Genomic DNA, 12,485 nt, shown 5'->3' with positions numbered 1-12,485 from the left:
TTTAGCTGATTACTGCTTCGTGAAGCACTCTGGCAAATTTTCAACATCAGAGATACAATATAACTAGAGATTGGCACAATCAAAAGCTGGGTGTTTACAGTGAGAATACCAAATAGCCCGGATCATCATTGCTTAAATGAGACTTCAGTTTTGGCATTGCAATCTCACATTATTCCTACACCTTGAAATTGGTCACATTTTCTGTGCATGTGTGAATTTCGCTCCTAAAATGGTGCATCTTTTTAGCTTGTCATAGAACTAATCAAAATGTCCATCTCTTTGATGCATAAACTACATGATTAGGTAGATTAAGTAGTCATGCTCTTGTTTCAAAGATGCAGCATTATGATTGTCTGTCATTATGTCTTCTTCTCACATTTATTTTTATTGCTGTTCATAAAGGTAAGTTAGAATCAGGGTGCTTCAGTCCATTAGATCTCCAACTTAAGGGAAACTCAGTCCACTGCCTGCCGTGAGAGCATCTGCTCATTCTTTGGATGTTTCCAGTGCACAGGCCTCAACTATCCTGCCTGACAACCTGTTCCAGCTGCACATTATCCTTTGTAAAAAGAAATACTTCCACCGGGTTGGGTAAAATTAAACCAGACAGAAGGATTGCACGGCCTGGTGGGGCATGCCCACTGTTCACCCATCTGCTGCGCCAAGACGATTCCCTGCAGCCAAGAACGGACCTGCTGATGAGATCAGTTACTGCAAACACACCACTGAAGAAAGCTCTGATTAAATTATCACTTAGGACAGGAAAATAAGATGAATGAAATTGCAGTATCAAATTCCTTTGGAGGATGTTAGCAATTATTAGTTATTATCAGATTATTCAGCGCACACAACAGGAAGCTGCAGTTGCAAGGAATGTGTAAACAGACCACAATTTTTCCATCCACTAATCCTAATGGAAGGCAAGGTATGGGCCATGTGCAGTCAATTTGCAAACTGCACATCCCAGTCAGTTCACTTTCCATATGGAGTGGTTGGTTTGTCCAGGGGTTTCTCAGTGTAATACACAGTGTCTGTGATTGAAACCTATGATATGCACTCAGTGGCCACATTATTAGATACACCTGTACTCATCCTTATTAATACAAATATCTAATCAGCCAATCACGTGGAATTCAATGCATGAAAGCATGCTGACATGGTCAGGAGGTTCAGTTTTTCAGACCAAGCATCAGAAGGGGGAAGAAATGTGACCTAAGTTACTTTGACTGTGGAATGATTGTTGGTGCCAAATAGGGTGGTTTGAGTATCTCAGAAACCGCTGATTTCCTGGGATTTTCGTATACCCCAGTCTCTGAAATTTTCAGAGATTGGTGTGAGAAACAGAAAATGTCCAGTGTGTGGCAATTCTGTGGGCAAAAACGCCTTGTTAATGAGAGAGGAGAATGGCCAGAACAGTTCAAGCTGACAGAATGGCAACAGTAACTCAAATACCCTTGCAATACAACACTGGAGACCCTTCGCGTCTCTGAATGCACAACATGCTGAACCTTGAAGTGGATTGGCTACAACAGCAGAAGATCATGAACATTGACTTAGTGGCCACTTTATTTGGTGCAGGAGGTCCCAATAAAGTCACCACTGAGTGTATAGGTTAGAGAAATGAAATAGTACATTTTTAACCAGCCGTTCACTGATGAAATTATTGTTTCCAATTAGGGGAGTAGAACTCAGGAAGTTTGCCATCAAGATATAATTCCAAAGGAACCTATCACCAACTTAATTCAGGGTGAATTACATCGTTTGTCACATAATCATGCTTCGTGCAGCTGTAAGAGAGGGCATGGGTGGGGAGAAACTGTAGTTTTCATCTTTTTAATCTTAATGAAAGTATTTTAGAGTCAAAATCAGAGTTATCACTGTCTTATTTGACATGAAATTTGTTGTTTTGGGTATGCACTTTTATTGCCAAAGAAATAGTGCATAAAAACGAGAATCGAGGTAGTGTTGATGGGTTCACTGACCATTCATAAATCTGCTGGCAGAGGGGAAGAAGCTGTTACTAAACTGTTTAGTGTGGGTTTTCAGGTTCCTGCACCCCTGATGGCAGTAATGGGAAGAGGGCTTGTCCCAGATTGGGAAGGTCCTTGCTATTTATATTTCATTACATTCTTCAATATCAACAGCTACTCCATAAGTAAATTTGAAATATATCACTTATTTTACAAGTGGCAAAGTTAAGTCACAACTAAAGATATAATGAATAAGTCTTATGGTTGGCTTTTGAAGCAGTTTTTCTTTCTACCCCTAGACAAATTCTGCTCATGTGTGCCTCTACTTTTAGTGATATCATCATATTAAAATAGCAGTAAAAGGGATCATCTTATATGACACCAAAAATGAAGAGCCATTGAGATGAAAAGTTATTGTGCTTATCTGCAAATATGGTGTGTGAGCATTCCCTGTACTCAGTGTGATGGTTTGATGGCTGCAAGAATCAATTCTTTGGCCTTACTGACTTACCCAAAGCAAACTCCCCATACCCCCTACACCTCCATGGGCACTTTGCTTTATAGAAGAATGCAGTTCGGACCACCAGTCTCTGAGGACCAAGACTGTAGAGGCCATGGGTTAGGGAAACAAAGGGAGGTGAATTGAAACCTACTAAAAATTAAAAGGCCTAAATAGTGTGGACATGGGGAGGATGCTTGACCTGCGTGGATGAGTCTAAGACTATATGCCACAGCCTCTGAATAGAGAGACGTCCATTTAGAACAGAGATGAACAGGAATTTCTTTAGACAGAGGGTAGTGAACCTGGAATTCACAACATTTGTGCATCATCTTTCTTACTTTTTTATGGGGCATCTCAAGCACTTTTAATCCAATGAAGTGTATTTCCTGTTTTCACATACAAACTGTTTGATATAAAAACACCTCTATTCCCCTGGGAGGCTAATGAAATTTGATGTGACCTTTTCGGCCCTAACCAACTTTTATCATTACACGGTAGAACACAGTCTATCAAGATACACTAGAGCTTGGTATATCCTCTGTCTGAGACCACAAGAAAGTGCAGAACCTTGTGGACACAACTCAGTGCATCAAGGAAGTCATACTTCCCTCCATGGACTCTGTCCACACTTTTGCTGCCTCAGTAAGGCAGCCAACATAATCAAAGACCCTACCCACTGCCGTCATTCTCATTTCCCCGTCTTCCCATTGGACAGAGGATACAACAATCTGATAGTACATACAGCTCAAGAACAGCTTTTATCCCCTAGAACAGTAACATGGACTCACAACTTCACAATCAGCCATGCTAAGATATTTACCTTAGTGTCCACCTGCACTATATTCACTCTGCAACCTTATCCTGCATACCGTAGTTTTCCTTGTGTTACCTCAATGTACTGTTGTAATGAAATAATCTGTATGCATGGCATATAGAACAGAGTTTTTCACAGTACTGAGGTACAGTGACAATAAAAATCCAACTTAACTGAATTTACCATAGCCGATTTGGGTTTTTTTTTGTGTTTCTGAGGGGTTTTGGGGTCGATGTGCAGGAGGAGGGATTTGGGGGTTGATGATTGTGCTGCCTTTCTTTGTTTCATAGCTACCCGGAGAATTGAAGAACTTCAGAGTTGTAAACTGTAATAATAAATGAACCTTTGAATTTAGAACCAATTTGACCAGCAAAAGCTCCCATAAATAACTTTCTGATAGGATAATCTGATAAATTTATTTTAATGACATTGAGGGAGGGATGAATATTGGCCTGGAAACCAATGGAAAACAGAACCCTTTTTTGAAATAGCTTGTTTTGGATATATAACCAGTCACCTGATAAAGCAGACAGAGTCTTCTTACAGGACTATCCTGGGGTGCCAATCTAGATTCTTTGACCCACATCAACTTAGAGGCAACTAAGCTCCACATGTGCGGCAATTTTTAAGATAATAGAGTTGCAATGGTATATTACATATTTCTTCTGCATATGCGAAAATGTGATCATTGAGCCTTATTGCTTTCTGGAAATCTGAAGAAACAATTTCCTTTATATTTTTCCTTTTTCTGTAAGTGGCTTTAAGAAAACAAACATCTGGAATAGGAGTACATCCCAGAGAAGAGAAAGTTAAAAGTTCACAGCAACTACATGATTAAAAGAGGGAAAATGAATGAGAGTGCAAATGAAAAAAAAAACATACAGTAAATGAAAAAAATATAAAATATTCTACAGCAAAAAGAAACAAAAGAAGAGAGTAACTTAGGTAAGCATTGATCCCACTCAGGAGAATCTGGAATGGGAATGACAAAATTGTTGAGATGTTAAATAAGAAAACTATATTTGACCTTGCAGCAAAGGGCAGAAAAAACATTCTAAGTGTAGTTGGGAATCAGGGTTAACTAAAATAAGGAATTCGAAGTAATTAATATCATCAAAGTACAGATACTGAGAAATTATTGGGAATTTCTCAGTAAAGGTGTCAGAGCAGAAGTCACTGCTTTCTGAGACATGAGTGACTCTGGGCTGACATCACAGGAAACTAGTCACCGGAGTCTTGCTAGGAATTGAAGGGACAAAAGTGCAGGTGCACCAGTCACCTGATTCTCTTGCTGTTGTGATACCTCAACTGCTTGCTCTTTTGCTTTGTCATCTCAAATTATTATTCAACATAATCAATCATTTTGCAAAAAATGCTGATGTGCTTGAAAGAACTATTTGTCTAGTTACATTTTTTTTGCCAAGGGGCAATGGCAGCCACCACAATACAATGCAAGACCCAAGTACTGAAAAAATAAAATAACTATTTTCATTAATCACATCAAGTGCAACTGATGGGATAATTTTATCTGTGACCTTGCTTCAGATTCATTCCCTTTGTTGGAAAAGAACTGGCTCCAGTTCCCCATCAGCAGCTGCACTGGTTGGAGTGAAATTCCAGCACAGCAGGTTATACATTTTCTTGACAATAGTGAGCTGCAGGAAAGCTGCCCTGCACGTACGAACAAAACGTTTAACTTCCTTCCACCAGGCCTAGCGGCTTATACATAGCCATAAAGTGAGCAAGACCGGCCCTAACACCAGTTAGCCCTTAGCTCTTAGTAACACAGATATGTGTGATGTTGTCTCTGCAAGAGCCTGTCCAAATACAGCTCTGCATGTGGCAAATCTGGTCACATTAATCCAGTCGTTATGCAGGTCCACAGTTCACATTAGCATGGCAGTGAAATGGGAAAACTTTAATTGCATCTCAATACTTCCTGTGTATCCTGACCATTAAAGTCTTTCTGCTCCAGTGCCTCTTTCATTTGGATCCAATCCAGACAAAACTTTCCATGACGAAGGAAAAGAGGTTCAATATGAGGCTGATGTTTGCAGAATAAAGGTTAAATTGTGGTTTCTTGAGCACTGTTGCAACTTCTGTTATGAGCATGAGAGGAGCATAAAAAAGCTTTTTTTACTGTTTACAGTATTTGCATAATATAGATTTGCTAAGGTATTACATAGGAATGAATGAATGAATGAATTTATTACTTACGTCCTTCAAATACATGAAGAGTAAAAATCTTTACGTTACGTCTCTGTTCAAATGTGCAATGTGCAACTATAGTAATTTATAATAAATATTATGTACAACAGGACAGTCAGTATAACTGTGGTGAACTACACATACCTGTCTGGACACGCCCCCCCCCCACTGATGGCTCCTGTGGCTCCTCCCACTGACCATGGCTCCTCCCACGGACCCCGGTATAAAGGCGATTGGAGACACAGCCCCGGCCTCAGTCTCCAGGATGCAGTGTGGTGGTCAATTGCTGCTTGTTCTTTCTTCCAGCCAATAAAAGCCTATATCTCACCTCACGTCTCCAAGAGTTATTGATGGTGCATCAATAACATAGAAATACAGTTGTGTCAGCATGAATTAAGCAGTCCAATGGCCTGGTGGAAGAAGCTGTCCCGGAGCCTGTTGGTCCTGGCTTTTATGCTGTGGTGCTATTTCCCGATGGTAGCAGCTGGAATTGATTGTGGTTGGGGTGACTCAGGTCCCCAATGATCCTTTGGGCCTTTCTTACACACCTGTCTCTGTAAACATCCTGAATAGTGGGAAGGTCACATCTACAGATGTGCTGGGCTGTCCGCCCCACTCTCTACAGAGTCATGTGATTGCTTCACATACCAGACAGTAATGTAGCCAGTCAGGATGCTCTTAATCATGCCCCTATAGAAAGTTCCTAGAATTTGGGGAGCCATACAAAACGTCTTCAATTGTCTGAAGTGGAAGAGACGCTGTTGTGCCTTTTACACCACACAGCCAGTATGTACAGACCACATGAGATCCTCGGTGATGTTTATGTCGAGGAACTTAAAGCTGTTCACCCTGTCAACCTCAGATCCATTGATGTCAGTAGGGGCTGGCCTGTCTCCATTCCTCCTGTAATCCACAAACCAGCTCCTTTGTTTTTGCGACATTGAGGGAGAGGTTGTTTTCTTGACACCAGTGTGTCAGAGAGATGACTTCTCTGTAGGCTGCCTTATTATTTGAGATTAGGCCAATCAGTGTAGTGTCATCAGCAAATTTAATTAGCAGATAGGAGTTGTGGGTGGCGACACAGTCGTGGGTATAGAGAGAGTAAAGGAGGGGGCTTAGTACACAGCCCTGAGGGCCACCTGTGTTGAGGGTTAGAGGGTGAGGGAGCTCACTCTTACCACCTTGCCAGTGATCTGACAGGAAGTCCAGGATCAATACTGTGTGAAATTAAAAAGTAGCTCTTAATTTCGACAGACCACTCAGTACATTAGAGTGAAAGTTCATTAAGCAGGCACTGCTATGTGCTTTTGGCTGCAGTTCACTCAGTCAGTCCAGCTGCCTGTTCCTGTTAAAGTGAATTCCTCAGATGAAGTGTGAGTGACTTTTTGCACAGCCTGCACCTACAGCTTGAATCCAGCATTTGCCAGACTCCATTCTCCCATTTGTATTCCTATACGCGCCCCATTTTCAAATCTGGAATCCACGCTATTAAAGCATAAGGCTGACTTCTTTTGAACTTTCTACACTCCTCCAACCCAACTTTCACAAGTTTCAGGTGTTACGGAACTCACAGTGCTTCCAATTCTTGGGCAATGTATGCGCCTGATATCCCAGCATTTGCAGCTCTGAATTCGCTGGATACAAACCCGCTCAACATCCTCAGCAAAGCTGTACTACTGGGGCTCCAGAATTAAGTGCGCACTCCCCCCCACCCTCATCAGTCTGTCCCAGTACAGTTACAACACTAAATGGACATTGCTGGGGCAGTACTGCCTGCAGAAAGAACAAATTTAATCTGGTTAATTATTGCCCAATCAGTTTACATTCCAGTCATCAGTATAGTGCTGGAAGTAGCTGACAAATGTGCTATCCAGTGTCACTAACTCACTCATTGCTGTCCAGTTTGTACTCTCCAGTAAAGTTTTGTTTTGATCCAAGCATGGAACTAAGAGATCAATTCTGCAGATGAGGAGACAGTGACAATAGTTATCTGTACCTGGATCAATAAGCCCGGTGCGATGAAGGATACAGTCCATTGACAGGCACTATACCTCACACAATGTCGAAGTTCAGTCATCCCCATCTCAGGACATTGCTGCAAGAGTTTCTCAGGGCCATACCCTACCTAAACAGTCTTCAGCTGCTTCATCAACGTCTTTTCGTCCATGGTAAGGTCGGAGGTGGAGCTTTTCATTGATGATGACACGAATTTCAAATATATTCACCACTCCTTACTTTGTTGGAGCTGGCTTTTATCCAAAAATTTCTGAAGCCTTTTCTATTCCTGGGCATTGGTGTTTCCATACCAGACTGTGAAGCTACCAGTGAGGATACTCTCAATGGTGCATCTTTAGAATTTTGTCAAAATAGCACAGTTTGTGAAGTAAGTTCTCAGAGGCACTACAATTAGCTTTGTGGATCTGGTCCAGCCTTCAGTCTTGAAAATTAGGTAAATGAAAGCTCTCTGAATTCTTGTTGGAGGATGAAGTGCCAATTGAATTTTCCCATTATTCACCATGATTGTAACATATATAATATTGGTTTATTATAGTCAAAGCCTATATAAAAGCCAAAGAAAGGGCATATATAATAGAGCAGAAAATAGTGGAAAGTTAGGGGATTGGGAAGCTTTTAAAAACCAACAGAGGGCAACTAAAAAAGTCATAAAGAAGGAAAGATGGAACATAAAAGTAAGCTAGCCAATAATATTAAAGAGGATACCAAAAGTTTCTTCAAATGTGTATAAGAGAAGCAAGAGTGGATATCGGACCACTGGAAAACAATGCGTGAGAGGTAGTAATCGGGGACAAGGAAATGGTGGACAAAAACTGAATAAGTATTTTGCATGTCTTCCCTGTAGAAGGCTCTAGCAGTATGGTGGAAGGTCCAGGTGTCAGGGGCCATGTAGTGTGTGAAGTTACCATAACTACTGAGAAGGTTCTTGGGAAAATGAAAGATCTGGAGTCAGATAAATCACCTGGACCAGATGGTGTAGACCCCAGGGTTCTAAAATAGGTGGCTGAAGAAATTGTGGAGGCATTAGAAATGATCTTTTAAGAATTGCTAGATTCTGCAATGGTTCCAGAAGACTGGAAATTTGCAAATATCACTCCACTTTTCAATAAGGGAGAGAGGCAGAATAAAGGAAACTATAGGCCAGTTAGTCTGACCTCAGTGGTTGGGAAGATGCTGGAGTCGATTATTAAGGATGAGGGTTCAGGGTAATTCAAGACACATAATAAAATAGGCTATGGCCAGCATGGTTCCTCAAGGGAAAATCTTGCCTGATAAATCTGTTGGAATTCTTTGAAGAAATAACAAGCAAGATAGACAATGAAGAGCTGGTTGATGTTGCCTACTTGGATTTTCAGAAGGCCTTTGACAAGGTTCAACAAGCTACGGGCCCATGTTATTACAGGAAAGAAGCTAACATGGATAAAGCACAGGCTGATTGGCAGGAGGCAAAGAGTGGGAGTAAAGGGAGCCTTTTCTGGCTGGCTGTCAGTGACTAGTGGTGTTCCACCGGGGTCTGTGTTGGGACTGATTCTTTTTATGTTATAAATCAATAATTTAGAAGATGGAATTGATGGTTTTGTTGCAAAGTTTGCAGACTATATGAAGATAGGTGGAAGAGCAGGTAGTTTTGAGGAAGTAGAGAAGCTACCAAAGGACTTAGATTAGAATGGGCAAAGAAATGGCAGATGGAGTACAGTCCCAGGAAGCGTATGGTAATGTGCTTTGGTAGAGGAAATGAAAGGGTTGACTATTTTCTAAATGGAGAGAAAATACAAATAAATGAGGCACAAAGGGACTTGAGAGTCCTTGTGCAGGATTCCCTGAAGGTTAATTTGCAGGTTGAGTCTGTGCTCAGGAAGGCAAATGCCATGTTAGCATTCATTTCAAGAGGACTAGAATATAAAAGCAAGGATTTGAGAATGTTGAGAATTTATAAAGCACTGGTGAGGCAGTGGAATGTTGTGAGCATTTTTGGGCCCCTTATCTTAGAAAGGATGTACTGAAACTGGAGAAGGTTCAAAGGAGGTCCATGAAAATGATTCCAGGATTGAATGGCTTGTCATATGAAGAGCATTTGATGGCTCAGGAACCGGATTCACTAGAATTCAGAAGAATGAGTGGAGACCTATTTGGTGAAAGACCTTGATGGGGATGGGGAGAGAATGTTTCCTATGGTGGGAGAGTTTAAGACCAGAGGGCACAACCTCAGAATAAAGGGGTGTCCTTTTAGAATGGAGATGAGGAGGAACTTCTTCGGACACAGAGTGGTGAATCTGTGGAATCCTTTATCACAAGTCTTTATGTATACTTAAGGCAGAGGTTGATAGAATCTTGATTGGCCAGGGCATGAAGGAGCGGTGCCTCAGAAAGGCAACGTCCATTATTAAGGACCCCCATCACCCAGGGCATGCCCTCTTCCCATTGTTACCATCAGGAAGGTGGTGTGGAAGCCTGAAGGCACACACTCAGCAATTCAGGAACAGCTTCTTCCTCTCTGCCATTCGATTCCTAAATGTACATTGAACCCTTGAACACTACCTCACTTTTTAAAAATATATACTACTTCTGTTGTCTTCTCCATGGATTGTCACCTTGTTGTGGTGGAGAAGCTTGTGTGGTCCTGAGATCCCGAGAGCGATGCCGTCTGGAGCTACGCTCCTGGTAGGGTCACCCATGGTGGTAAGGTCGAGGGTGAGGTCCCTGACAAAGAACAATCTAACTCAACGGTGGAACAGGCGGATGAAGTTACTTCGAACTCAACGGCTGTGAAGGCGGATGAAGGCTGCAACAAATCCATCAGCTCCAATTGTCGCGGTTTCCATGCCATTGGAATCAGTTGGTTGATTTGTGAAGTATCATGTGCTTCTTGGACTGCAACCAAGTACACTTTAAACAAATACACACACAGGCGTCTTCGCTCTGTGGGCCTCATAAGCCACTTGAGAACCCATAAATAGATCAACAGAATGAAGACCATCATCCTCGACCTCGAGGGATAGGCACGACGACAACCACCACCACCACTCTCCTCCGTCTAGCGGAATTGGTCCTTACTCTTAATAATTTCTCCTCTTGCTCCTCCCACTTCCTTCAAGCTAAAGGTGTAGCCATGGGAAACGGAAGCCTCTGTGGAAACGGAACAAGAACCATCATCCTCGACCTTGAGGGATAGCCACGATGACTTCTGTTTTGCACTCATTATAATCTATTTAATATACATATGCTTACTTACTGTAATTGATTTATTTACTTTCTCTTCTTCTTTCCATATTATCATCTATTGCATTGTGCTGCTGCTGCTAAGTTAACCAATTTCACGACACATGCTAGTGATAATAAACCTGATTCTGATTCTGTAGGGTTAAGGGAGAATGCAGGAGACTGGGGCTGACAGGAAAATTAGAACAGCCATGATGAAATGGCGGAGCTGACTCAATGAGCCAAATGGCCTAATTTTGCTCCTGTATCTTATGGTCTTATAGTCTACTGGTTGCAAGTGACCAACGGTGACCCTGTATGTTGTTCATATATTCTTTCTATGAAAAAGCATCTGGAAATTGACTGTCTGCCACTGGAGAAGAATTGCCTGTGTATGTGGTTGTCTGTACAGAGTGAGGAACTGTCTTATTTCAGTTACTTTACCTTTGTTTCTTTCCCTCTTTCCCAGTATCTTAGTGAATGAGAGGGCTAGAGATACTGAGACACCAACAACAGAAAGGCCTTCCGGAAAGGGTAGGGTAGGGAAGCACTTAAAAGTATAATTGCTCTTCTCTATAAGAGCAAAAGATTGGAAAAATCCCACAGGAGTTCAGGCTCCGGTGTTGAGCAGAGGCCAGCACTGGGAAGAGTATGGTATTGTGCCAATAATAGTGAGCATGCAAACATATAGGTTAGTCATGTAATGAAAAGCCACCAATGTTCCTGCAGCATTGCCCTTTTAAATTCATGATTGCTTTATGGTTTGTTTTAAAAGATGTTTTCCTCACTATTTCCAATCAGATTTTAATACAAATTGCTCTGTGCATGAGTTGCTTGTTGCTGAGCAGCACACATGACATGAATTAGTTTCTTCTGGTAATTACCTCCATTATGTGCTGCCTCTGAAATAGCAGGCTACAAAGGAGTAAGATGGGAATTCCTGCGGGGGTTGCAATAGAATGTATGATCTGGATGATAAAGCTAAGATCAAAAGACAATGAATGCCTGAAGGTATGTGCCCATACCAATCGCTATCTCAAAACTAGTGTTTATAAACCCTGCTGTACTTTCCTGAGTATTCCACAAGTCAGATCTTGGCTGCTTGCACCATCTGCTGCAAACTGATGTGCTGATAGCAATCATCTCTGTGTGCTTCTCTAACCATTGCCATGGCTTGTCGGGAGCTCTGTAGCTGGATTCTTCCAGCTACAGTCATTGGCATTTGCAAATTTAGACAGCAAATCCTTCAGCTATGTAATCATTAATGTTTGCATGGAAATAAGCCCATCAAACTCCCAGTGAATAATCGGCAAGACACACAAGGGGAGAGCTTCATCTTTAGTCGTAGCACGAAACACGGTGGAGAACACAGTGTCTGCATTTGCTTCAAATGTTTTTGTTCCATTGACTTCAACAGTAGCCAATATTCAAAACACACTTATGCCTGCTAAATAGAGATATTTCACCCACAAGGTCTTTGGGAGGACCACAGATCACATCCAGTCTTAGGTAACCGATAGTAGAGGGACCCAGAGTCATCTGCATCTCATAGAAGCTGAATATTGTGATATTTTCTTCAATCCAAAAGTATCTTGATTAGAAATAAAAATCAGAAATAAGTAAAATGACCTACCAAAGTATTATCACCTGTATTATACTTTCAAATAAGACAAGATTACATACTACACTATACGCAACTCTGAGATGCATTTTCTTGCAGGCATTCACAGTAGAATAAAGAAAAAAATCTATGAAAATTAATGAAAAACTACACACA

The 12,485-nt window shown here is 41.5% G+C and overlaps 1 protein-coding gene across 3 annotated transcripts in view; it reads right to left on the bottom strand.

Moving 5' to 3' along the window:
• The window catches only part of sgk1 (serum/glucocorticoid regulated kinase 1), a 126,830-nt gene extending 114,562 nt beyond the window's left edge, over positions 1-12,268 (bottom strand). For 2 of the 3 annotated variants that reach the window (XM_073056327.1, XM_073056328.1), the window contains exon 1: positions 12,179-12,268. In XM_073056327.1, the coding sequence (XP_072912428.1) occupies positions 12,179-12,253 (75 nt within the window). In that variant the 5' untranslated portion in view covers positions 12,254-12,268. Of the gene's footprint in view, positions 1-5,503; positions 5,534-12,178 lie in introns of those variants that run through there. The other variant, XM_073056332.1, reaches the window with a different exon arrangement.
• Between the last annotated feature and the right edge of the window lie 217 nt (positions 12,269-12,485).

The sequence above is a fragment of the Hemitrygon akajei genome, chromosome 9 (genome assembly GCF_048418815.1).
Source record: "Hemitrygon akajei chromosome 9, sHemAka1.3, whole genome shotgun sequence".
Lineage (NCBI taxonomy): Eukaryota > Metazoa > Chordata > Chondrichthyes > Myliobatiformes > Dasyatidae > Hemitrygon > Hemitrygon akajei.
The sequence above is the reverse complement of the archived record's forward strand: the minus strand, read 5'-3'. Positions and strand labels throughout refer to the sequence as shown.